We start from the raw sequence: 27999 nt of genomic DNA, 5'->3' as shown, positions 1-27999 counted from the left end.
AGAAAGCATGTGTGTCAGCGAATGGTTCAGTACCAGCAAGAAATGAGAGTCTGATACCAAGAGTCTTTCAGCACCTATCAGTAGAGGTGATTCTGGTTCATCCAAAATGATCAAATTTTTGGATTGTCATCCTGAGTCCCAGTCCAACATCTTAACCACAAGACCATCTTGCTGAGGTTTGCATTTTAAAAGCTGTCATAATTTCTCATCTACCTGTTTAATCTGAGTTTAAATGAACATTAGTAGCATAATGAAAATTAACCTTTTAAAAAGTGATCATCATTTATCTTTGTAAGACAGATACTTTTTAGCTTCTATATATTATCAAAGAGATACAAAAACACATGTCAGTTGTCAAGTTATAAATTAAAGCCAAGAGCCCAACACTCTTCCGTGACCTGAGTTTCAATGATCCTTTCCCATGAGATGCTGTAAATTCTAAACAAGCCACATATTCTTTCTGTAACTAAAGAACTGTAAAACCAAATAAAACCAAATTTAAAGAAAGGCAAAAAGACACTCCCCAGGCTCAGCCCTTTTAACTATTTTATCACAAGCTTCAGGCCAGGGCACACTTTCAGTATAAGTACATATGTAACAAGAGCCTTACTAAAGACATCTTATAATAGAAATGCTGGCAGATTCTTGGCTATAAGAAGCACCACCATTATTCTTAAAACATATGATTGTTAGAAGTAAACACTAACTGTTGTACTCTATCACCTTTCTAACAATATACAGTACTGTACCAAACCTGTTTCCTGAACTATACTATATGCTGTTCTTTGACAGAAGTTAACAGTTTTCCATCATTTTGTAGTTAGAGGAAGTTTGGTGCCCCCTGCTGTTAAAAAAACACAGTTTAGCCATTACTTCTCATTCCATGCAGTCCTCTATAGAACTCTCTATACAGACTACTTATGATTTAAGGCTGATGAATTTTAACACAATTATAAACACTGTAACATGTACCTTGTTATAACACACAAAATGTACTGATATAGTCTGTCTTACCACAATAGCTGGCAGTGATACCTACAAGCCGTATGCACATTACGTACCACTCAGGTTTGGCCCTGCAGTCCCTCTGTCATGGGACCAAAACTGAGTGAGTAGCATTGGAACCCCTGTATTCACGGTGGGGTAGGGGGAAGAAGGGTGTCAGCACCGTTCAGGTCTGGCCCTGCAGCCACAGGGTTAAACCTGAGCGGGCACACTGGGCAGTAGGGCAGCCAGCACTGCTACTTCTCACCACAGCTGTGGGGCCAGCTTCTGCATGAGGGCTCTCTCCTGGAGGCCTACCCAGCCTTGCCCCGCTTTCAGCAACCTGTGTCCTCCTCCGGAATGAGGAGTGACACGGCACCTGGGTAGGATGGGCTGGAAGGAAGGGGCTGAGTGTGGCAAGGATCAGACAGGCGAGGTGCTGGGGCCAGCGGCTGCAGTGGGGATGGCTCCACAGGGACGGACACAGTGTACCACAGGAAAAATTCACTTGCCTTCAATAGGCTAAACCCAGAGAATAAACCTCTGCATTTATAGATGAATTTGTCCAAAGTCTGAAAATATATCCTCTCTCTCTCTCTCTCAAGCTGATAGTGGGAGGAAAAGGTTGAATTAAAAATAAATAAAAATGAAACACACACTATACTTGTATAGAGAAGGATTAGGATAAATTCACCTCACATCAGGAAAAAGTCCTACACAGAGACTCCCACAAAGAGCACTGCCGTGAGATGCTCCCGATCTAACCTCTTTCAATCAACCCCCTATAAGCTTATGCACTTTCATTTTTGTGAATTTTTATCATCTGATTGCTAAGTGTGTGGTGACAAGCAAGCTGAAAATCATGGCACTGAGACACCACAGAACAATTCATTGTTCAAAACACCAGTCCACTTGTGACACTACACACATCCTCTGGTCCTAACTAGGATGGTACAAAGTGGGGTGACATGGTAGGGTCAGTGAAGGAAGTCTAGGAAGAAAGGCCAGGTTCCCAGATTAACTGGGGGTAGGGGGTGTCATGGAAAGAGGTCTGGTGGTAAGGAGGGAGGATTTTCTTTTGTGACACGTCGGACTAGGTCATGTACTTCTGTAAGTGTGGTTTGCACTTCTGTGTCCATACTCTTATGGGAAGGTGATATCACAGGGGCAGGGGTATGATGACTGCACAGCTTTCCATATGTGCTTAGAGAACCTGAAAAGCACATTTTATAAATGATAGTTTAAATATTCCACACATAAGACTAGCCTTAATGCAACATTAAGGTTGAGAAATCAAGCACTCTGAAGTCAGAAAATACAGAACTAAGATTTCAGAGTGGTAGCCGTGTTAGTGTGTATCAGCAAAAAGAATGAGGAGTACTTGTGGCACCTTAGAGAGTAACCAATTTATCTGGGCATAAGCTTTCATGGGCTAAACCCCACTTCATCAGATGCATGCTGTGGAAAATACAGTAGGAAGATTATATATATATATATACACACACACACACACACACACACACACACACACACAGACAACATGAAAATGGGGGGTGCCATACCAACTCTAACGAGACTAATCAATTAAGGTGGGCTAAAGCAGGAGAAAAAAAACTTTTGTAGTGATAATCAGGACAGCCCATTTCAAACAGTTGACAAGAAGGTATGAGGACCAGTAGGGGAAAAATTAGCATGGGGAAATAGTTTTTAGTTTGTGTAATGACCCATCCACTCCCAGTCTTTATTCAAGCCTAAGTTAATGGTGTCCAGTTTGCAAATTAATTCCAGTTCTGCAGTTTCTTGTTGGAGTCTGTTTCTGAAGTTTTTTTGTTGAAGAATTGTGACTTTTAGGTCTGTAATTGAGTGTCCAGGGAGGTTGAAGTATTCTCAGACTGCTTTTTTAAAGGTTCTAATTCTTGATGTCTGATTTGTGACCATTTATTCTTTTGCGTAGCGACTGTCCGGTTTGGCCAATGTACATGGCAGAGGGGCACTGCTGGCACATGATGGCATACATCACACTGGTAGATGTGCAGGTGAATGAGCCCCTGATAGTGTAGCTGATGTGATTAGGTCCTATGATGGTGTCCCCTGAATGGATATGTGGACAGAGTTGGCAACGGGCTTTGTTGCAAGGACAGGTTCCTGGGTTAGCGTTTTTGTTGTGTGGTCAGGGGCGGCCCATCCATATAGGCAAACCAGGCGGTTGCATAAGATACCAAGTTAAATGGGGTGCCAAATTTGTGGAAAAAAATCTAATTTAAAAAAAAAATGAAAAAAAATTGAAAAAGATGAAAAAAATACAAATAAAATAACAAAGATGTCATTATTTCAATTCCCATGCACGTTTGGAGGGAATGAATTATAATTCATTTCTTTACATTTATCAGAATTTATTAATGTCAAATCTTTTATTTACTGCAAAATAAATAATATTTTAGGAAAAAAATTTTTTTTCAGTTTGCAACATAGGGTCAAGATGACCCACTCTGCAATTTTGATAAGCAATAACTCAGCCACAATGAAACATATCCGCCAGCAGCAAGAGCTGCAATGCTAGTGACACCTAACTCGAATGTACATCAAGGTCACATAGCCGGAAATTCATGTAGAGCGGAGAGTCGGCATTGACTACAGATTTGTGTAGTGAGCTTTAGGCTTTCTCAAGACGACTTAAGAAACATTCTACTCCTGAAGAAGTACTGAAGTTTGTTTGTGAAAATAAACTCACAGACAGTTTTCCAAACATTTTTATAGCTCTACTCATTCTTTTAACTTTGCCAGTTTCCATTGCTAGTGGGGAACATAGCTTCTCAAAGTTAAAATTGATAAAAACGTATCTGCGTTCAACAATGGTGCAACAGAGACTTGTTGGACTTGCCACAATGTCAACAGAGCATGAAATAGCTCGAAAACTGGATCTAAAAGAACTAGTGACTGAATTTTCAAAACTTAAAGCAAGAAAAGTCATGTTTTAAGAGCACAAAGTGTTTTTTAATCAGAGTGTTTTGTAAATACAGGTTAAAGTTCATTGAAGAGTTTTTTCTTATTTCTTTCCATATTGGATGTGGTGGTAACGGCAGTTAAAGCAGGATAGCGTAATGGATGATTTTGGATTTGTAGTAATAAAAATTATAATTAACATTTTTAATGCATTTTTATTTGAAATCAGACTATAATATCATCTAGCTGTCGTGTACAAATCTATTCTGAAAATTTCGTGTTTCTATTTTATCTGATCTCAGAAACATTGGTTGGACAGACGGGTGGACAAACCGAATAATTAAGTCTCTGTTTAAAAAAAAAAACAAAACGCTTAAAAACATTAAAAGGAAAAAAGGGGTAAAATGTTTCCCAGTTTACCAAATACCTCAGCCTATATCTGCCCTTGAGGTTTGGGGGTGGGAGCACCGATTGCATGGTTCGCCTAGGGCGCCAGTTGCTGGCAGCTAGTCTAGGGCTGCCCCTGTGTGTGGTTGCTGGTGAATATTTGCTTCAGGTTGGGGGGCTGTCCGTAAGCGAGGACTGACCTGTCTTCCAAGATCTGTGAGAGTGAGGGATCGTCTTTCAGGATAGGTTTCCATTATCGGGGATACTGTCACGGCAAACCTGGTGGCTGAACTTTGTGACTTTGTCCTCACCCACAACTATTTCATATTTGGGGACAATGTATACCTTCAAGTCAACGGCACTGCTGTGGGTACCCGCATGGTCCCACAGTATGCCAACATTTTTATGACTGACTTAGAACAATGCTTCCTTAGCTCTCGTCCCCTAACACCCCTACTCTACTTGCGCTACACTGATGACATCTTCATCATCTGGACCCATGGAAAAGAAGCCCTTGAGGAATTCCACCATGATTCCAACAATTTCCATCCCACCATCAACATCAGCCTAGACCAATCCACACAAGCAGTCCAGGGCTGCCAGTGAGTGATGAGCACCCACTATTTTTTCCCTCAGAGGTGTGATAATCTAGGCTTCAGTCAGTCTTCCATAATACAGATAATCCATTAAAACTAAAAACTGGTGTTTTCACTGCATCACACTGTAAAGTGTTAAATACTAAGATTAAAATTAAAATACTAAATCAAGTTTTGGCTATTATTGAGGACCAATGCCATGCAAAAAACAAACATAACAACATATGACTAATACCAGCTCAGTTAAAGTAAATATGTTTACAAATATCGCTAAATACCTTCTTCTGAATTTGTACATTCAATAAGTAGGTTTATCATGTGTAACAACGTCATCTGATGCATCAAATATATAAATAGAGAGGAATTGGGGAGGTGAGGGTTAAAAAAGGAAAGATAATTTTGTAAATGTATTTCTCCTTCAAGCCCTCAAAGTAGAAAAAAACAACAACAAACCATTGCAGAGAGAAACTTAACAGACATCACTTTTAAAAAGTGTGGTGGCTGTTTAGGTCTTATGTGGTTTTGCACTCTGGATCCTGTGAAATTCCACACATAAAATGTCCTTGTAGCTGCCATTTTGGACTCCTTCCACAGTAGCAATTAAGGCTGAGATTTTTAAAGTTACCTCAGGGACTTGGATACCTAACCTACATGTAAGTTAATGGGAAATGGGCATCCAAATCTCCTCAGTTAGCTTTGAAAATCCCACTCAAAGTTTTAAAAGCTTTTTTTTCTCTTCATTTTACAGAGGCATTTTAAAGCCAAAACAAAAATTTTAAAATATCACATAATGGCAAGAAATATAAAATTGCAGCTGCAATATGGCAGGTCTCATGGGACAGTGCATAATTGTGTGATTTGTCCCACGGCCCACCACAGATACAAGTTGGAACACCGTATTTAATTTAGAAACACAGCAGCTGCACCTGCATAGTCATTTGTCCAGAATGATTTTTTCCACTGTGTATCAATTTTGAAATCAATTAATTGATTTTAATATGAGTTTTTGTGGTATTTTAGTAGCTTCATTTACAGTGCATTGTAATGAGTCCAAATGACTCATGGACCTAATCCACCTGGAATGAAATTATGCCTATACAATGGTATATATATTAAGGGTGAATTACACTTTGTGCAGAGGATTAGTGCAAGGCCTATATACCACTTAAGTCCCCACGAGTAGGGCCTGAGTGGTGCTTAGGCCTTGTGCTGGCATCTGGCAAAGAGGTGAATTTCACTCCAGAGTACAGTATTGTCTTAAATGAAAATCAACACAAAAAAATCTGAAACTACTAAAATTAATATTACGTTTTGATATCTACTACTAAAAGAGTACTGCCAATTCAAATAGTTTGTTTTGAGTGTAAAATTATGGTATATATAGTGTACTAAATTTAAGCATTATGAAGTTTAAACCAATCAATTATTAACTCCTGAAATATTGGCTTTATAGTAGCTTTACATTCCATAGCTGAAATATAGTGGCATGGTGTCGCTACCTAGCGTTGTTACAATTACATACCCCCATACACACAGCAGTGATTTCTTGAGTAGATACTATTTCTCTGACCTGAACAATACCTATATTTACCTCTTACCAGGCATGTGCTATTTTACTGCTGGAAGTTTTAGAAATCCTGCCTGAATTTTACACTGAGGACATTCTATTAATATTTGTATCACACAGTAGATTATAATTAATCTCATTCCTTCATTTCCTCAGACCTAGCAATAACTTTGTTGTTTGTTAGAATACCTGTTCCTGGTCATTTTGTAAAACATCTCATGCCCATCCCTGGCACAACAAAAATAGTTTCACCTTTTAATTCTGTTCTTTCCTTTTATAGTTTCAGTAAATGGAAAACTATAATTGCAATCACACTGCTATTACATAATTTAAAAAAAAATTAATCAGAAAGAGTTTAGTGTAGCTGGATACTTTATTCATCAGTGAGATATTTTCAATGGAAAAATAGTTAGAATGTAAAGATTACACATGAAAACAAACTTCTTGGGGCTAATTCTCTATTGATTTTCACATTATGTAGTCTCTCATACCTGTGCAAAGCAAGTGTAAAATGTTATCAGATATCAATGGTAAGATTTCACCCCCCTTTGCACATGGGTAAATATCACAAAAGCTGCAAGGCAGCAGAGAATCAGACACCTTTAATTTTTAAAAATTCTTAAAGGCTGTTATCTCTTATATTAAAAATAATCTGTTACTATTGTTATATATAATCTTATAAGAAGTAATAGTTAAATGTAAGCCTTCTGACACAGCTTTTACAAATTTTACCTGTCTGGTCTTTACTTTTGTGAAAAAGTGGGTCAAGCTAACGTTGTAGCCAGGAAATCCTGAGAGTCAGTGCTTTCAGTTTATAAGAACTGGGTTCAAGTTTGCTTTGGTCACATCAAGTAAATTTTGTGGTATTAGAATCCTACCGCAGATTTGTTTTTACATCATAAAACTACAAGAAGTGTGACAGAAACTGACTAGACTAGCAATCTCCATTCACGAAAATGTGGTTCTGTAGTCAAAAAGCAGTCCTGCTGCAGGCAGAGAGAAAATTGAACTGGAAAAACCAAGTATGTATGAAGGTTCCACAACTCTTGTTTTCATGATGCCTGGCTGTGGACAGCACACCTCTACCCCGATATAATGCGGTCCGATAGAACGCGAATTCGGATAGAATGCTGTAAAGCAGCGCTCTGGGAGTGGAGCTGCTTTACCTCGTTATATCCGAATTCATGTTACCGCAAGCGGTTCCTCTGCGCCACTCCTTACTTGCTGCAGCCCCCTGCCCCAGCTCACCTCCGCTCTGCCTCCTCCCACAAGCAGCCGCCGCTCCACTCCTCCCCCCTCCCTCCCAGGCTTGCCGCGCCAAACAGCTGATTCACGGCAAGGCTTGGAGGGAGAGAGGGAGAAGCGGAGCGGTGGCGGCGCGCTCAGGGGAGGAGGCAGAGGCGAAGCGGAGGTGAGCTGAGGTGGGGGGGCGCGGGGAGGGCCGCAGCAAGTAACTGGGTGGGGGAAGGGCGCAGAGGACCCGCTCCCTGCCCCAGCTCATCTCTGCTCTGCCTCCTCCCCTTAGCGCGCTGCTGCCCCTCCGCTTCTCCCCCCCCAATTCCTTCCTTCCAGGCTTCCCGCGCCAAACAGCTGATTGGCGTGGCAAGGCTAGAAGAGAGGGAGGGAGGGAGAAGCGGAGCGGCAGTGGCGCTCTCAGAGGCGGAGGCAGAGCGGACGTGAGCTGGGGCAGGGAGCGGTTCCTCTCCCTACCTCGATATAACGTGGTCTCACCTATAAGACAGTAAGATTTTTTGGTTCCCGAGGACCGCGTTATATCGGTGTAGTTGTGTACTATTAATCTTTCACAGGCACTAAAAGGCAAAATTAAAAAAAACAACATCTCTTAAAGCTCCTCTCTTACTGACACACCAAATTGTACAGGCAAAGCTATGGGTCATTTTTCATACACTCACCTGCTTCTGAAGCCACCTTTCTCGCTTTCTTTGTTTTTTCCTCAAATTCTTCAACTTGCTTCTCTCTCTTTTGCTTAGCTTTTGATTGACAGCAACCAAGGAAAAATTGGCAGGCTGCACAAAATCAACAGATGTGATGTGTTGCTGTCCAATGTCCTCTTCTACAGCAGTCACAGATGAAGAGAGGTCCATCATAAAAGGCAGTTGGTCAGCAGTGGCACTCCCAGAACATTGATCAGAAGCTTCAAAACAGCAGTCACATTCTGTCTCTCTACAGGTTAATGTATTGCAGGAAGTAACTGAAAACTCTTTTGGTAGCTCATCAGTATCAGAATTATACAGGCCCTGAAAGGAATTATTATTTCTACTGGACTCTAATTGCAAGCTACCTCTTGGGTAAATGGATTGTGTTTCATTTTGCCTGTGGTAAATAGGCCCCTTACTGGAAACTCCATTCAAACTAGGCAACAAGACAAGTCTCTCTCTGATATTCAAATCCAAACTATGTGTTTTTCTATGACAAGTTTTTCTAGTGCATCTCTCATTCACAGGCCATGAAGCTGAACGACTCTTTTTTTTATTAAACACTTTGAAGTGCAGTTTTTTATTGTTCATCTCAAAGCTGGTTGATCTCACCTCCAGGCAAAGTGCTTCTGTTAATCTTCCAGTACCATTCGTGTTTTTGGCCATGTATGAAAGCCCTTGATTTCTGGGTCCCAAAATTCCACCTGTCACGCAGTGCTGTATTTTGTTATTAGAACCAGATGGAAATTTGTAAAGTGACATGTGTTTTACTGATGATCTCGCTAATCTAACTGAACAAGCTGGCTGATAATCAATCCGACTCTTGCAGAGATGTATATTTGCCAACAGGCCACAAGAACATTTTGTATTGCTGACAAAGTTAAACCCTCCCAAACGGGCTCCACAGAATGGGCAGTTCAGTTTTCCAATCATCCAATCTGCCTATAGAAGAAAGAAAAAACAATGAATTAATTGTAAATAAAAAAGAAAAACTGATAGATTATTTTTCCTCCAATAAAGGGGTCCACTTTTTGTTTTGCGAGTGACAAAAAACAGACTGCACAGTAAAAACAAAACCAAACATAAATCAAACTAGACCTTTGAAAACTGTCCTTTATAAATGGGCGGGCGGGGGGGGGGGGGACAAAACCTCTAGAAAGACAACACATTTCAAAATATAGCTGCTTAAAAATATTCTTAAATATTTCTAGAAATTTTGTGGATAGAGTGAGGATGGTACTGTATCACTAATAAAACATTAGACTCTTTAAAATGATTACATCAGTCCACAAAGCTAATTGTGACTTAGCAGGTATAATTTCACAGTTAAGTTTTCTGGGTGTTGATATACCTTTTGCATACCAAACACAGTGGGAAGAGATTTCCCACAAAAATGAATAAAGCTGCACTTATCATAGAAATTCAAGAGAGTTATTCTGTACTTTAAGTGACAATGTAAGGTACAAGCAAATACACGAAAAATGAGAAATCCATAGCAGAACTTGCATCAGTAAAGGTGAGCTGAACATTGTAGGTACTATAATACATGCTCTAAGCAGTGAATTTTAATATGGAGTTATTAAGTGAAATTATCAACAATATTTTATCATTATTACGTCACGGCTTCCTTTTTTAAGGGAAATACATACCAAAGCTCCAATCCTGCAAACACTCATGCACATTCATTACTTATGAACGGAGTAGTTCAAATCAATATATTCATTTATTCAATGAAGCTATTTGTAACATACGTTTTAGTGTTTGCAGGATTAAGGCCCAAGTGATTAGACAACATTATAGACATAAGCTAGATATTTCTAACTTAGGAACCTAAAGTTATATTATAGGAGGAGCTGGTAGCACTGCCTATTATTAAGGTTGCCTGACACTTCCCATTATTCAGCCTGTTGCTTATAACTTTGACAAACTTTGGGCAGAAAGTTTCCATAACCAGTGTCTGCCTCAGGCTGAACTGTTTTGGGAAGTTCCAGCCAAAAAGGTACGCCCTTTCAGGGAACGAGGTTAAGGAAAAATAAATTGTTTTGCAATGTTAAAAAATTTTCTGGAGACCTCTTCTTTAACAAGCTCTAGAGCCCCCATGCTTTAGAGTAGTGAGAGCGAAGAGATTTGGGGACTGAGAATTGGGGAGCGGGTGAAAGGAGAGACAGATTTTGATAAGGAGCTAGGCTGCAGAGGGACAACTGGAACTAGCTGGACAAAGAAACTAAGAAAAGAAGTCAGGGAGGGGGAAAACAACTGGAGTCCATGGGGGAGAGGAGAGAGATTGGATGAGGAACCAGGAATGGAGGAAAGGTGACAGACTGGGAGAGTGGGGGTAGACTGGAACTCAGATGGGACTCAAGGGGAGAGTAGGACTGGCTGAGCAAAGAGATTGGAACAGTGTTGAGAAGCCTGAGGAATGGAGACAGACTGGTGAAGCAAAAGAGCATAGGATTGGAACCAGGGCTGAGGAAGAGAGGGGACTGGGACAGAAACAGGTTGCTGGTGACCAGGCGAAAGCGGTCAAGCTTAGGGAGCAGACAGAAGGGTCCGTGTCCACTAGAACACACTTCTCTGTAGAGCCTGGAAGGGAACCCAAGATCCCAGAGTTCACCATTTCTCTGCTATCAGCAAATATCTGTGAAAATCAGTGACAAAGTGTTTGACTCATCCCCTGTAGTGCCAGTCCATGTGGATGATGACAACCTACTGCTGCTGTGAGTTTTGGTTAGCTGAAGTGACAGAGGTCTGTGCAATAGATAAAATGGTTACCTATTTTTTGTAACTGTTCTTCTTCAAGATGTGTTGCTCATGTCCATTCCTTTATAGGTGTGCGCATGCACACATGCAAAAGTTGTCAGAGACTTGTGCCTTAGTGGTATCCGTAGAGTCAGCTGTGGTGCTCCCTTGAGTGCCGAGCTCATGCATCGGTATATTAGGTGCCGCCGACCCTACACCCTCTCAGTTTCTTCTTGCTGGCAACTCCAACAGAGGGGTAGGAGGGCGGGTAATGGAGTGGACATGAGCAACACATCTCGAAGAACAACAGTTACAAAAGGTAGGTAACCGTTTTTTCTTTTTTGAGTGCTTGCTCATATCACTGCCATTCTAGATGACTCACAAGCAGTATCCTAGGAGGTGGGCTTGGAGTTCACAGCTTAGTGGCTTGTAGTACTGCCCTACCAAAGCCAGCATTGTCCCGGGCCTGCTGGGTAGGTGTGAAATGGGACATGAACGTGTGGACGAACGACCAGGCAGCCACCCTAAAGATGTCCTGGATAGGCACTTGAGCCAGAAAAGCTGCTGAAGAGGCCTGGGCCCTGGTCGAGTGGGTGGCTGCAACTGCCGGGGGTGGCACTTTCACCTGATCATAGCAGTAGTGAATGCAGGTGGTGATCCCAGAAGAAATTCTTTGAGTGGACACTGGGCGACCTTTCATACTGTCGGACACCACGGTGAACAATTGCGTCAACTTGCAGAATGGCTTGGTTCTTTCCATGTAGAAGCGAACATCCTCCTGACAACTAGGGAATGCAGCCTACGCACCTCCTCCTCCTCCTCCGACTTATGCGGCTTTGGAAAAAAGACAGGTAAGAAAATGTCCTGGCTTCTATGAAACTGAGAGACCACCTTGGGCAGGAAAGCCAGGTATGGCCTCAGCTGGACTGTGTCTTTGTAAAAGACCATATAGGGCATTTCCAAGGTGAATGCCCTAATCTGAGAGTCCCAGAGGACAGATGTTCCTGCAACCAGGAACGCGACCTTCCAGAGGGATGGGGAGGGGGGTGACAGGAGGGTCAGCTACAAATTGCAGGGTGTAACCCAACGGTCCAAGGTTAGCCGAGACCAGGCCGATCGGAAGGGAAGGGGCAGTCAAGGAAAGAGAGGGAGGGTGGATCCAGTGAAGTGACTGGGGCGTCGTCCTTGAGCACACCCTCAAAATGACTGCATCTGGCCTTCCCAGTTTCTAGGAGGGTCAGGCTGAGCAGATGAGCAGGAAGATGATGGGTGTCACCACGTAGACCCCTTGCCTCTGCCTCTGTCCTTTATCCTGTAGGAACCCAATCGGGGAGTTCCCCAGGACCTAGACTGTGGGGGTGGAGGAGGCAGAGGACGGAACGGCTTCCTGGCCTGCTGAGGAATGTGAAGGCCCAAGGAGCAGAGGGAGGCACGGGAGTCTTTAAGGCCATGGAGCCTTGAGTCCATGAGCTTGGAGAAAAGCTCCGCCCCCTCAAATGGGAGGTCCTGAATAGTGGCCTGCATCTCCTGGGACAACCCAGAGGACTGCAACCAGGAGCTGCACCTCATGGCCTCCACGGAGGTGACCACCCTGGCCACGGAGCCAGTAGCATCCCAGGCCATTTGGAGGGCTCCCCCCGCTGTGCCCTTGTCCACCAAAGCAGCAAACTCCTGAGCTCGATCTTGTGGGATCCTTTGAACTTGTTAAAGGAGTCCCACAGGTTAAAACTGTATCTGCCTAACAAGGCCTGGTGGTTAGACACCCTGAATTTCAGGCTGGACGTTGAATAAATCTGACAAATAAATCATGTCTCTTGGCATCTTTGTTCTTTGATGTACCACTAACATGGCCCTGCCTGTCCCTTTCGTTCACAGTGGACACGACCAGTGACACCACTGGAGAGTGCATGTAGAAGTATTCGAACTCTTTTGCAGGGACGTAATACTTCTTTTCTGTCTTCTTAGAAGTCGGCGGAATGGAAGAGAGGGTTTGCCACAGTGATTTGGCCATTTTAAGGACCCCTGGGTGGACAGGCAGCGCGACCTGGGCCAGCGTGGAGGAGGATATAACGTTAAAGAGGTCGTCAGACTCCTACGCGACCTCCTCAATCTGTAGGTTCAAGTTAGCAGGCATCCTTTGAAGGAGGGCCCAGTGCCACTTGAAGTCATCGGGGGGACTGCCCATTTGGGAGGGACCTGCCACCGCAAGGTCCAGGGACGACGACTGCACCACCTGTGGAGGAGCAGGTTCCCCCTCCCTCTCCGAAGCAGCCAGGAGGGCTGGTGGGAACACAGGACCGGCATTACTGGCACGCCCCACGGGTACCAATATGGCCATTGAGCAGGCCACTGTTCCTGCTGCCATGTTGTCACTGCAGGTGACGCACTGGTCTCACAAGTCGGTGGCGAATCACCTCTTCTTGACAAGGAGCTGAACTCCCAGTCCGACTCGGACCACTGCCCTTCCAGCAACCAGGGCAGAGTCATCGAGGCCTGAGTCTGCTGATTGACTCTGGTCTGCAACCAGCAAGGTGAGGGCGAGGAACGACACCTGCCTGATGAATGGTACAGGGGAAGGGGACCAGTGCCGTCACAAGGAGCGGCCCCACCCAGGCAGGGACCAACATCTGGGAGGCCGTCTGGGCGAAGGTGACCTGGGCAGCAGCGATCTCTGATTGGAAGCTTGCCAGTACCGATGGTACGGGGACCGGCGGTACGGGGACCAGCGCAACCTGCTGCCAGTGGTGCACTCTGCACCGATGCCAAAGTGCTCGGCATGGTGTCCGAGTGGGAGTGTTCCACTGCAGGATGAAGCTCAACCTCCAGGAGAAGGGCCTTCAAGTGGATATCCCACTCCTTTTGGGTTATAGGTCGAAAGTTTTTACAGATTCGACACTTGTCTTTTCTATGAGATTCCCCCAAACACTTCAAGCAGCTGTCATGGGGGGCACTGATAGGCATCGGCCTGCTGCATGGCGAGCATGGTTTGAAGCCGGAAGAGCGGGGCATGCCTCGTTCTGGGGCGAAGTCCCAGCCGGGACTCTAACTACCAACTAACCTAACTCTTAACTTAATGGCTAACTAAGTACCTACAAACTATATACAAAGAAGATAACAAAGGCTGTAAAGAACCGCTAATGCTCTTGCGATCTGCAACACAAGGAGCTCCAACCAACCATCACAGGCAGTAAGAAGGAACTGAGAGAGAACAGAGAACCGCACTGAACTGTGGGATCAGAAAAGCAGGGAAGCATGGCATCATGGGAATCTCTGCTCCAGATGTTAATGAACCTATGCCTGCACACACGGAGCTCAGCAATTATCAGACCAATTCTAGTAATAAATCCTTGATTGATATCCAAAATACTGAAGCAGCCTAGTTGTATTGTGAGCTCCCTGGAAGAAAGCACCACCCATAGCCAAGAGTGATCAGTTCCTATTGTCTAGCCTAAAGAAAACCCTTAAGTCATCAGTTTACCTATAAACAAATCTAGTGTTCTCCCTTGAACCACTGTATTTTCTCTACAAAAATCCCTACTTACCCTCCAGTTCGTGGTCTGATGCTTAGATCCAAACTATGCATCAGTTCCACTGGGAGTCCATCTTCTCCTGACTGATTGTGCTGGGGGCTCTGCCTGTCTCCAGCACTCAGGACCCTGAGCTACCACCATCATCTGGGAACCCCAACCAGTTCAAGCCTTGTGGAGTGGCTGAGATCCCTCTCTTTCTCTCTCTCTGTTTTCCTTTCTACCTCAGGTATTAACCTTTAATAATGTATGGTATGTTGGTTTAGCCCTCCTTGTGTAGTTATCACTATTACTCAATAAATAAATTTTATGGTTAAGCTGGTTGCTTCTCTCTCTCTGAACTTTACTCTTTCGTGTTTTTAGCTTCCCGCATTTACTCTGCAGCAATGCTTCTTTTACCTAAGCTAAAGATGCCTGTAGCGCCCAAAAATACTGTGGGGTTTGCTCATCAAGTGGGTTACTACCAGTACAATTGTAACATGAAAATGGGATAGGGAAGTGTTAAACCTGTGGCACATAAGGGTTGGGGCAGCTGAAAGTGCTGCTCGGCCCAGCCTATTGAGACCAGGGGCACATAAGAATGACAGCTTGCTTAACCCAGCCCATTGCGTACAGGGACATATGAGGGGATCAGCTTAAGAGTGCTGATTGCCCAGTCTGCTCAGACGTGTGTATGTGTGTGTGTGCGTGCGTACACACACACACCCTCCAGTTCCAGGGCTGGAGGAACCCAGTCCTGGGAAACCTAGGTCCTGTAGGATCACTCCATTGGGCGGAGACTTGCAGAAGGAAGGAGTAGAGCTCCATATGAACACACAAGTGACATAAGCAGTACATTAACAGAATTACAGAACCCCTCCCCCCCCCAAAGAGTAACCCTAATAAATGAGCATACCCCAAAGTAACATCTGGTAACAGGGGTGCCACAGCCGACTCTACTGATACCGCTAAGACAAAAGTCTCTGACAACTGTGCACATGGCATGCACACACCTAGAATGGAATCAACATACGCAAGCACTTGAAGAAGAACTAAAGGTTCCAACCCCGTTGATTAATCTTGTGAGTGTCAGTATGATGCCACATGATGGAATTATTGTTTTTTCAGTCTACTTTTTTTAAAACCTAGGAGATTACAAACACAAAAACCTGTTAAAAGATCATCATTAAGGTTACAAAGTCAAACACTCAAAATTAGGAAATGACTGTGCAACCTTAATTTGTTCCCCTTATGCACATATATTATGATACACTCTTTAATTACATGATCACATACTATGGTCTTCATAAGACCCATGTCTCATTCAGTGCAATAGACTGGACGGTACTCACTTAATAAGTACCTATTTAATATTTTGTTTCCACCTCATTGTTCAATGTGTGGCCTCATGCCTTATTTATTGAACACTATCCAAATCCTGCTCTGAAGACAGAATTATTAATTTCCTCATAGGTTTCCTTATACTGTGCAACACTATGGTATCAGAATGCTTCACAAACTTTAATGAATTTATTGTCATAACACCTTTGTGAGATGAGAGGTTATTGCCCCATTTCACAGATGGCGGACTGAGGCACACAGAGATTAAGGTCAAAAGTATCCACTAATTTTGGATGCTCAATTTGAGACATGTATGGCCTGATCTTTCAGAGTACTTAGCATGATACAGTACTTCATATGTTCAAAGCACAGCTTCTATTGAGCCCAACTGCAGCTGTGAGTGCTCAGCACTTCTGCAAATCAGACCAAGAGTCTCAAGTCAGGCATCCAGAAAATGAGGAAACAGTGGCCACCTGTGAAAAGTTTGGTTTAAGTGACTTGCCTAATATCACATAGGAACTCTGTGGCAGAGACAGGGATAGAATCCAATTCAACTACCTTAACCATGAGACCCGCCCTTCTCTTCCTGCAATCCCTTGCCTCATTCATTACATTCAGACTTTTGCAACAAATGAGGCAGGGGTCCTCCAGCCAATATCCTCCTTCAGTTCACAATCCAGATTCATCCCCAGAACAATTCCATCCTGTGCACTGAATGAGTCAGGGTCCTGTGGAAAAGAATAGTGTGTGATCATGTAATTAAGGACTCTTTCATAACAAAAGGGGCCAAATTAAGATTGCACAGGCAACCTTAATTCTGGTATTTCCTAACTTCTGAGTGTTTGACTTTGCACCTTTAATTTTCTTTTAATATAGTTTTGTGTGTGTAATATCAAACATTCTTAGCTGTTTATGACAAAGTGCTAAAATCCAATAAAATTCTCCCCAAAATGAAGTAAGCTATCAATACTGATTGAGTCCCAAAATCAGATAGGATAATCAGAAAAAGAAAACCGTAGGCCAATATCACTGCTTATAATTATCTATTAAATAAATTCCACAATATTAGCTACTAAACTCAAAGTAGTAACTCAAAGAGGATACCCCGGATGAAGTAATCTCTTGATAAAAGTTGTCAGAGATTATTTCTAGATGTTATATGAACAGTTAAAGACTCAGAAGAGCCAAAGACTATCTTTTCACTAGATTTATAAAAGGCTTTACATTAGCAGGAATGGATCTATTTTCTATTTGCTATTCACTCCCCAAAACAGATATCAGGGCAAGATTTTAAAAAAATCAAAATCTCTACTAAAACCCCATGCTAGAGTTTTCACAAATTATATCTATCCCTCTTCAATCCCGTTCTATGGACGAATGCCACTCCTTTGTTAGCAGCAGGATTAGAACTACTAGCCACAGTAATCAATCCCAACAAAAAACTAAAGGGCCAGATGATTAGCTGATGTAAATTGGAATAGCTCTCTTTAAATAAATGGAGCTGCTCTGCTTTATAATTGTGGATGACCAGGCCCAAGGTAAATAAATTCATATATAGCAGACTAGGAACACAAGATCCTGTTTCTATATATTAGTATATATGCAAATAAATAAACACAATAATAAATACTATACATCAATGGCACCTTAATACGATGGCTCTCAACCTTTCCAGACTGCTGTACCCCTCTGAGGAGTCTGATTTGTCTTGCGTACCCCCAAGTTTCACCTCACTTAAAAATTACTTGCTTACAAAATCAGACATAAAAATGCAAAGAAGTGTCACAGCACATTACTACTGAAAAATTTCTTATTTTCTCATTTTTATCATTTAATTATAAAATAAATCAATTGGAATATAAATATTGTACTTTCATTTCAGTGTATAGTATATAGAGCAGGATAAACAAGTCATTGTCTGTATGAAATTTTAGTTTGTATTGACATTGCTAGTGCGTTTTGTGTAGCCTGCTGTAAAACTAGGCAAATATCTAGATGAGTTGATTACCCTGGAAGACCTCTCCATACCCCCAGGGATACATGTATCCCTGGTTGAGAACCACTGCCTTAATGCACGTTATTGACTCAAGAACCAGCCCCCTTATACAAGATACCAGAAGTATATCCATCTGATACATCAGAAATGCTGCCCTGACTAATGTCTGCTGCCCCTCTTTATTCTCCAAATAAAATATCAAATGCTATGTTTATAAATCCAGGAACCTACCTTTTCTATTGCACATTTTACCCAGTCTGGAAGAGCTTCCAAGTTTATGTGCCATATATTGCAAGTATACTGAGAAGCAGCTGAATAATGTGATTTCTGTTAAATAAAGACACATTATATTGTTAATCAACATGCACCTATGTATTTGTTTCTTAGAATAGAGCTTTTAGAATCAAATACAAAGGAAATTATTAGAAAATTAGGTAGGGGAGATAATAACTGTTTAAAAAAATAAAGCACTTCATGGCCTGATTAATTTAGTTACTAACAAACTGCTAAATCCATAGATCCTGGTGCACCCACTAAACTTGTAATCAGGTAACTGCTTTAAGTAACAGTGTGTTTCTGGTTCTGCAGACAGTAGACAGATTCTCTGACACGTATTCCTTCGTACCAAAGAGAAAATATACATAGTTAGTTTTGCCTTTTTTTGATCTGGCAGAACAATGTTTGACCTTGTCTACACTACAACCAAGCGTATTAGGACACTAATTTTAAAAACAGTTTCTCTCCCAGGGCAACTTCTGTCTTATATATTTATATTTCTTTCTTTCTTTCTTTCGTCTGTTCCAGAATAGGCCACTGCATAATCTTAAAAGTAGTTTTAAAATTGTTTTTCTAAAATGCTGGTTATTGTAGTATAGACCAAAGTATATTACTGTGTTACTATGGTAATAATGTGAACAACCAAAAAGAAGAAACAAAATTGTAATGAACAAGTATTTGTAACTAAGAATATTTCCAGACAGCAACTGAGCCTTAAAACTGTTAAAGTTTTACTAATGCGTTTTAAGTAATTATAACCATTCACCCATCCTTTCATTCTGAAGTTGCTGGATATAGGACTAAGTCATTGCAGCATGTATAAGATATGAAACTCAGCAGGACAGGTATAGTTCTACTGCGCTGGAAACAGGGGAAGGGAGGAAGTACCACAAACATGGCAAATGGATTCCTTACACTCAGATCCTCTGTCCATTAGTGGAGGAGCCCCGGAAACTACAAAAGTTGCTTTGCTAATGCACTGCTGTCTGGAAAGAATAGATTCTGTCTTCTTCCTGAGGTCCACTGAGAAGATCTGCACAAAGTCAATTTATTCCAGTTTTGCACACGAGTCAGGATGTCTATCTAAATGTTTATATTGTGTTCATCAACTTGGTATCTGGTCTCAACATTTGTTCCTAAAGTTTCCACCTCTCCAAGTCGTCTTTACTTATTATTTAGCTGCCATTATGTGTTCCACCATGAGTTTGAAGTGCATGCTTTCTCTCAGCCTGGGTACTTAAAGAACAGTTTGGCTGACAACCTGTAGCTGATGAACTTATCATTTCAGTGCAGTACTCGCTTTTCAATGTCCCGGGAAAATTATTTACCTTTAATTGTCCTCTGTTGACATGTCACAGCAGGGCACGAGTTTCAATTCCATATTCCTATGAATGATGAAAATGGAGTTCCCTAAGCACTAATTTCTAAAGCATCCAGCATGCGCCAATGGAATACTGATGCCCCCTAGTGCTCTGACCACAAGTTCTTTTCCCAGAGGAGGTGAAACTACTCCCACAGTATTAAAAATACCTGAATTATAAACTAACAAAAATATTTCAAAACCTCAAACTCTGTAGTGGAGGGAGAGAGATAATCTCTTATAATGTGCAGTAACTTAAAGGACAGCAATAGACAATTAAGTCTCTCTTTTCTGAAGATATATAACCCTAGTCTTTGGAAACTAAAAAGTTCCAAGGATGTCTCTATAAAACAAGGCATCAATGTAAGAAAACCATGCAACAGGAAGTAGGAACTGCAAACAAGGTTAATGTACTTAACAGTAGACAGACAGGAGATTTTTGAGTGAAGGAATACATTCAATAAATATTGATGTTTTTGATAAAGAAAGAACACCTCTTAAAACATACACCAGAAGAAAAGATATTCCAAAAATAAGATAGCTATATGGTGGGAAAGTCTGGATTCCCTTGCTCCAAACAAACTTTCTATAACACGCTAAGTGTAAATGGGAGCTATGTCTACCTCAGACAGCTAAGGCCTCAGAGATGGGACGCTGGCCAGGCTGAAGAAGTCTAACAAGACTGAGGTTTTCTTATTAAATTTCCTGGTTTTCATGTGGGTGATAATCGAGCCTTCCAATTTCAGTTACAACTGTGCATGTCCAGAATAACTCCACGGCTTTCAAAGGAGTACTTCTGAATTTACTCTAGTCTTACTGAAAGCAGAATTTGGCCCTAACTGTTCTGAGAAAAGATTGGTATAAAGAAAGATTATTCCTAAATGACTATCAAAAATGTGCATAGCAAAAAGGTTCATACAGGAATGTACTATGGCATATTTGAACAAGTTATGTGCATTATGTCTTTAACATACAAATTCACTCAAAACAGTTCTGATTATTTTGGGGGGAGATTTTAGCGCACCATCCAGAGAAGATTACTATGTCATTTCAGTAACTCTTGAAAAGTTAATTACATTGTTTAACTCACCCATTAATGTTAAGTAATTACAATTTATATATACACATTCCTTTTTAACACCAGTAACAGGATACACTACTAGATAGTCATTTATCTTTTGGTTGTGTCAAGTTTTTGTCTGCTACAGAAATATTTTAAAGGATAAAATAAATCTATAGCTAAAACATTTTTTTTAAATAGCAGCTTTAATTGTTGATTTTTAAAAATAATAATGCTTTCTTTTTAGAGGAGTTATTTTATCAGCTATGCAGTCTGCTGAGTAACTCTTCTGGTGGAATTTTTATACAGAGAAAATAAAAAGTACATCTGCTGTACATAACTGTAGTACATTTTCCCTCTGTTAGCATTTTATTTTTCTTTCTAAGATGACAACAATAGAAAGCATTCATATTTCATTTATTTTATTCCTTTATTATTAAAATATTAGGAACCAAATAGCTTTCATAATCTCCTAAATTACTGCAAAGCTTTATACTGTAGAGAGAGCTGAGAGAATGCTAGTGTTATAGAATTTCAGAACAAATTCAAACAGTGGCATTAAAAGAATAGTTGCAAAGATTAAAAGGCTTTGGTAAGAAAATATAAAAGTTATTCTTGACAGCTAATACTATCATTTTTTATCTCTCTAGGTGTTTATGTGATGCCCATGACTGCCATCTGGAAGGACTCAAACTAAATTCTCAAATATTGCTGACTTTGGAAAGAATTTCAACTTTCTGAAATATTCTTATTTTGCCATATAATTATTATAACGCAGTTTTAAAACTTTAGCTTCCCCTTATGGGAGAGAAACTCCTCATTTTGTGCAGAGGACTGGATTTTATTTGGGGATTTTTTGGTAAATAAAAAGGAAAAATCAAATGGCAGCATGGTCAGGCATGAAGCATCACTGAAACTCACAACAAAAATCATACATGGGGGAAAAAATGTACCTTACTCATGAAGAAAGGTAGTAGGAATTTCCAAGTTTAAAAAAAAAATGAAAAAAGCCCTAAATCCTAAATATGTTAAAAAAAAAGTTTCCTACCCTTGTACACTAACTTGTACATACTCTTCTACTAGAAACAATTTTTCATTAAAATGGCTGTCTCCCTCTCTTGCCCTCTCCCCTGTAAATTAGTCTATAAAACAAAGACCTTTAAAAACAGATTTAACAAACAGTAAATCTTTTACATATGTACTCTATAGCCTAAAGGCATAGCAAGAAATATTCTAATGAAAATTAAAGGAACACTGAAGAGTTTTCTATTTCTATAAGCTAACAATAAGCTTTTCTACTCAGAGATGTATATCACCTTCAAATTATAAGTTTTCAAAGCTAATTAGAGGCTACTTAAATTTAAATATTTAAATATTAAGTAAGAACATGGAATAAGTTGTTTAGCTGTTGACTGGGAGGGTTAAGTGGAGTCCATGAAAACTGGTTGCCATAAATAGCAGGTATAGTGCCAACTCTCTATTAGCAATGCCCCCAACACCAAAAAATCCAAAGCCCTTCGACCACTATAGTAGGCATAACCTCCAGTCCAAGTAAGGATCACAGAACGACTGGAATGCAGTGGAACAAGTGCAGTTCTGCTAGGCTGGAGGAGGGAGGAATGCAGTATGTGAAAGGGACACAGACCCCAGAACATACTGGAGTACAGTCTTGTGGGTGGGCCTTGGTCCACCATAGCTTAGAGGACAGTTTTTGCGCCTGGTGGTGGATATGCTACTAAACAGTGGCACTGGACAAAATTCCTACATTGGAGAGGCACAGAGCTAGGGTCTAAGGATTCGTTTCCCCCTACATCTTTCTATACCAGTGGTCACCAACCAGTCGATCCTAGAGGATCTCCCATTCGATTGCAATCTCAGGCAGTGCAGCAGGGCTGCCCAGGCCCCACACCGCTCCCAGAAGCAGCCAGCATGCCCCGCGGCCCCAGGTCGCCCTCTGCACCCTGCTCCTGCCTGCAGACACCACCCCCATAGCTCCCATTGGCTGGGAATGGGGAACTGTGGCCAATGGGAGCTGCAGAGACAGTGCTTGCAGAGAGGGGCAGCGCGTGGAGCCATGTGCCACCTGTCCACTCCCAGGGGCCGCAGGGGCACGTTGGCCTCTTCTGGGAGCGGCGTGGGGCCAGGGTAGGCAGGGAGCCTGACTTAGCTTCACTGTGCTGCCGACTGGGAGCCACTGGAGGTAAGTGCTGCCCGGATGGAGGACACACCCCAACCCCCAGCCCCCTCCCGGAGCCAGCACCCCGAACCCCTTTCTGCACACCAAGCCACAGCCCTCACCCCCCTCCCAGAGCCAGCACCCTGTACCCCCTCCTGCATCCCAACACTCTGCCCCAGCCTGGAGCCCCATACTGCACCCTGCACCCAAACTCCCTCCCAGAGCCCACACCCCCTTCTGCATCCCAATACTCTACCCCAGCCCAGAGCCGCCTCCTACACCCCAATACCCTGCCCCAGACTCCGCCCAGAGCCCCCTCCCACACCGTGAACCCATCGGCCCCAGCCCAGAGCCCACACCCCTCCCAAACCCCAAACCCCTACCTCAGCCTGGTGAAAGTGAGTGAGGGTGGGGGAGAACGAGTGATGGGGGGAGGATTGGAGTGAGTGGAGTGGGGCTTTGGGGAAGAGGCAGGGTAGGGTTGCTCTTAAATTCAAAAAGTGATCTTGGGCACAAAAAGGTTGGAAACCACTTCTCTAAACAAAGCCAATTTACTTAAGGTGTTCTCACCAAATAAGAGTTGCTACTAAAACCTCACGGTCAGATCTTAAAAAGTAGTTGGTGCCCAATTATGCAGATAAGCACCTAGTGAGATTTTCAAAAGCATCTATCTCCCACTGAAATTAGTTAGGTGCCCAGGTACTTTTGAAAATCCTACTAGGTGCTTATCTGCTTCATACCTTTAAAAATATGGCCATCTGTCTTGCAGCCCACACTATATTTTACTTATACACACACACACACACAAAAGTAGTTTGGGAATTTTAGATATAGTGCATTTCTTTACACTCTTTGGGGATCATAGATCCTCACCAAATCATTAGAAAGGACTTTAAAAATAATTTAACTAAAGAATTAAAGAACACAGAATATACAAAGGCAACACAAAAATGTCTTCAGAACATGAGAAACAACAAAAGTGGCATTCTGAGATGCAGTACTTAATGTACTGTGAAAGAGATTTTCTAATTGGGAAAACTTGGAACATATCGTTTTATCATAAATTGAAGTGTGGAACCTGTGGAACTCCAGTGGAACCTCTTTGTCTGAGGAGGTTGGGAAGGTTAGGACTATAACAGGGTTTAAAAGAGAACTGGATAAATTCATGAAGGTAAAGTCCATTAATGGCTATTAGCCAGGATGGGTAAGAAATGGTGTCCCTAGCCTCTGTTTGTCAGAGGGTGGAGATGGATGGCAGGAGAGAGATCACTTGATCATTTCCTGTTAGGTTCACTCCCTCTGGGGCACCTGGCATTGGCCACTGTCAGTAGACAGGATACTGGGCTGGATGGACCTTTGGTCTGACCCAGTATGGCCATTCTTATGTAGTCCCAATGATAAAGTACAGGACAGAATAAATTCTTAATGTAACCACCTACCATAACTTCCATTCTCCTCAATGAGAGTTACATGGATTTGTTGAGGAAATAATATATTCTTATCTAATCTTCTTGTGAAACAGTGAACAGGTTTATTCACATACTACATTTCTAACCCAATAACTAAGCATGCTTCAAAAGCTATTAAAAATCCTACAGCAAAAAAAAAAAGGGATTCTAACTGCTGTTTTGTACTTAATAATCCCTTTAGTGCTACAGTAGTTTTAAACTATTTCTTTTGAAAAAATCGTGGACCCTACTCTGACAAGTTTCTATATTAAAGTCCTTCCAACAATCCATTTTAATCTAATCCTAAATCAGAGAGATCCCCTTTTGTTTGAAAGCCATCAAACAGAAAAAATTAACAACCCACGCCCCCCTCCCTCCCCCCAACATCTGTAACAATACGGTCAGAGTGAATTTCATTTACACTAAGGCCACTTTACACAGCTCTGGCCATGTCAAGCAGCCTTAAAGAGGGAGCACATAATATTCACACACACATTAGGGCCCCTCACATGATTAGATGCGTGTAAAGTGGCATTATCATAAATGAAAAATCAGGCTCTCAGCCTTCCCACTACCACCAGGACCCATGGGGATAGTTGGTAAGTTCTTGGCCCAATAGCTCCATGTTCACTTACTGGCTGCCGACTTTGCCAGAAACATTTGGGATGCAGAGGCCTGCTCACTTTCCCCAGTTGTGAGACAACTGGTGAGAATTTCCAGCCTCATACGCTGGGAAGCCAGCAAAGCCCTGTCTCCCGTGACATCGCTCCTCATCACCTTGATTGTCGTATCTGAACTGTGGGCACAGAATCTGTGACTCCATCCTGGGAGAGGACACGGGATGGAGTGGCTGCTATTGGGGCTACTTAGCTACCTTTAGAGGGTTTCACCCTTCTTAGAGTCGCCAACTTTCTACTTGCACAAAACTGAACACCCTTGCCCCCGCTCTTGCCCCGTCTCCCCTCCGAGGCCCCGGCCCCCACTCACTCCATTTCCCCCCCGTAGCTCACTTTCCCCACCCTCACTCACTTGCTCATTTTCACCGGGCTGACTCTGAGTGCAGGAGTGGGTGAGCGCTCTGGCCAGGGGTGCGGGCTCCAGGGTGGGGCCAGAAATGAGAAGCTCAGGGTGCGGGAGGGGGCTCTGGGCTGAGGCAGTGGGTTGGGATGTGGAAGGGGGTGAGGGCTCCAGGGTGGGGCCAGGGATGAGCGGTTTGGGGTGCAGGAGGGGCTCTGTGCTGGGGAAGGAGCCAAGGGATTCAGAGTATGGGAGGGGGCTCTGGGCTGAGGCAGGCAGTTGGGATGTGGGAGGGGGTATGGGTTCTGGGCTTAGGGTGTGGGTTCTGGGGTGGGGCCATAAATGAGGGGTTCAGGGTGTGGGAGGGGGCTCTGAGCTGGGGCAGGGGGTTGGGGTGCAAGGGGGTATGAGGGCTCCAGATGCAGGTGCATACTCTGGGGTGGGGCTGAGGATGAGAGGTTTTGGGTGTAGGAGGGTGCTCCGGGCTGGGATCAAGGGGTTTGGAGGGCGAGAGGGGATCAGGGCTGGGGCAGGGGGTTGGGGCATAGTCAGGGATAAGGACTGCAGGCTCCAGGCAGCGCTTACCTCAAGCAGCTCCCGGAAGCAGTGGCATGTCCCATGTCCCCCTTCCGGCTCCTACACAAAGGCACGGCCAGGTGGCTTTGCGCGCTGTCCCGTCCGCAGGCACCGCCCCCGCAGCTCCCATTGGCCGCGGTTCCTGGCCAATGCGAGCTACGAAGCTGGCGCTTGTGGCGGAGGCAGTGTGCAGAGCTCCCTGGCAGCCCCTACGCATAGGAGCCGGAGTGGGGACATGACGCTGCTTCCGGGAGCCGCATGGAGCCATGGCTGGCAGAGAGCCTGCCTTAGCCCCGCTGCGCCTCTGACCGGACTTTTAATGGCCTGGTCAGCTCTGCTGACCGGAGCTGCCAGGGTCCCTTTTCGACCGGGCGTTCCGGTCAAAATTGGACACCCAGCAACCCTACCCCTTCTCAGCATTCCCATTTGATTCTGTGGCTGCAGAAGTGTTTGGGCTCCATTTTGCAGATATGCCTCAGGCCAGAACTTGGGCCTACCAATTGAGATAAAAATAATGTTGGGGAAAAATCGATATATTGAGACAGCCATATTTTTATGGACATATGAATGATGAGTTCTGAGAACAATAGCCTATGAGACTCTAGGGCTTTAAATTGTGTAATTATGGAAACCAATATGCATTTGTGAGTTTGTAACTGTATAAAATCACTGATCACTGACTGGCTGTAAAGCAATATTTAATGCTATACTGTTTATATTATTCTCTTAAAAGAATGAAAATTAATTTCAATCCCTACTCATTACATCCTTCTCCACTGGCAAGCCTGGCATTTTGGAGTGTTTCTGGTACATCAGAAAATCAATATAGTGTATTTTGTTAACTTTTCTCTTTGATCCAACATCAAAAAGATGTCAGCGGGATGGTGAATATCTTGGGAAAGACAGCTTGATAATTAACTGCTGTTGTAAAGCAGCAGGAGGTGCTCATTCATTGTTTTCTGTATGATTATTTTTAATTAAGATGTTGTGAATTTAAAAAAAATAGTATTTTAAATGTGTAGGCTACTCTGTTGTAAGAGACATCAGCTCTGGTGAGTTACGATATTTTTTTAACCACATCTCCCATGCCTCACCTTTTTAAAGTAAATAGCAGCAGTCAATCTGACACGTAGAAGTATCTGGCATATATAATTTAACTTTACTTAAAATGCATGTCAGTATGAAGCCCACTGTCATAAATATAAAGGGAAGGGTAAACACCTTTAAATCCCTCCTCACCAGGAGTTCTGACCTGCATTCCTGCTCTGGTCCCGGCAAAAGCAACACACAGACAGACGGAACCTTAGTTTCTCCCCCCACTCCAGCTTTGAAAGTATCTTGTCTCCTCATTGGTTATTTTGGTCAGGGGCCAGCGAGGTTATCCTAGCTTCTTAACCCTTTACAGGTGAAAGGGTTTTTCCTCTGGCCAGGAGGGATTTAAAAGTGTTTATCCTTCCCTTTATATTTTATGACACCAAAAAACTCGCTGTTACGATATATTAAGGCAACAAGTTTATCGGGATTCGAAAAAAGGTTTGGACTTTTACATGAATAATAAAAATATCTACATTTACACAAGCTAGCATACAAATGTATAAGGCAGAGATCAGCAACCTTTGGCACGCGGCCCGCCAGGGTAAGCCCCCGGCGGACTGGGCCGCTTTGTTTACCTGCCGCGTCTGCAGGTTCGGCCAATCGCGGCTCTCACTGGCCACAGTTCGCTGCTCCAGGCCAATGGTGGCTGCGGGAAGTGGCGCGGGGCGAGGGATGTGCTGGCCGCTGCTTCCCTCAGCCCCCCTTGGCCTGGAGCAGCAAACCGCGGGCAATGGGAGCTGCGATCAGCCGAACCTGCAGATGCGGCAGATAAACAAACTGGCCCGGCCCTCCAGGGGACTTACCTTGGCGGGCTGCGTGCAAAGAATTGCCGATCCCTGGTATAAGGCATATCAACCCTCATCATGCTACAGAACAAAGGTAATAACTAAGGTCTAGAGTCACAAAGGGAACTTATGCATTGCAACACCTAACTCCTAGTTTCCCTGCTGCCCAACACAATTCACAGTCCCAAGTTAGATGCCCAGACCCCCCAT

At 43.0% G+C, this 27999-nt stretch overlaps 1 protein-coding gene across 1 annotated transcript in view; it reads right to left on the bottom strand.

The window, feature by feature from the left end:
* Window positions 1-27999, bottom strand: part of RNF180 (ring finger protein 180) — a 497847-nt gene that overhangs the window by 97414 nt on the left and 372434 nt on the right. Inside the window, exons 5-6 of the mRNA XM_074952619.1 lie at window positions 18228-18323; window positions 8391-9356 (exon numbers count right to left, since the gene is read on the bottom strand). Coding sequence (XP_074808720.1) covers window positions 8391-9356; window positions 18228-18323 — 1062 coding nt within the window. The remainder of the gene's footprint in view (window positions 1-8390; window positions 9357-18227; window positions 18324-27999) is intronic.

The sequence above is a fragment of the Natator depressus genome, chromosome 5 (genome assembly GCF_965152275.1).
Source record: "Natator depressus isolate rNatDep1 chromosome 5, rNatDep2.hap1, whole genome shotgun sequence".
In the NCBI taxonomy this organism is placed as follows: Eukaryota; Metazoa; Chordata; order Testudines; family Cheloniidae; genus Natator; species Natator depressus.
This window is presented reverse-complemented; position numbering and strand designations above follow the sequence as displayed.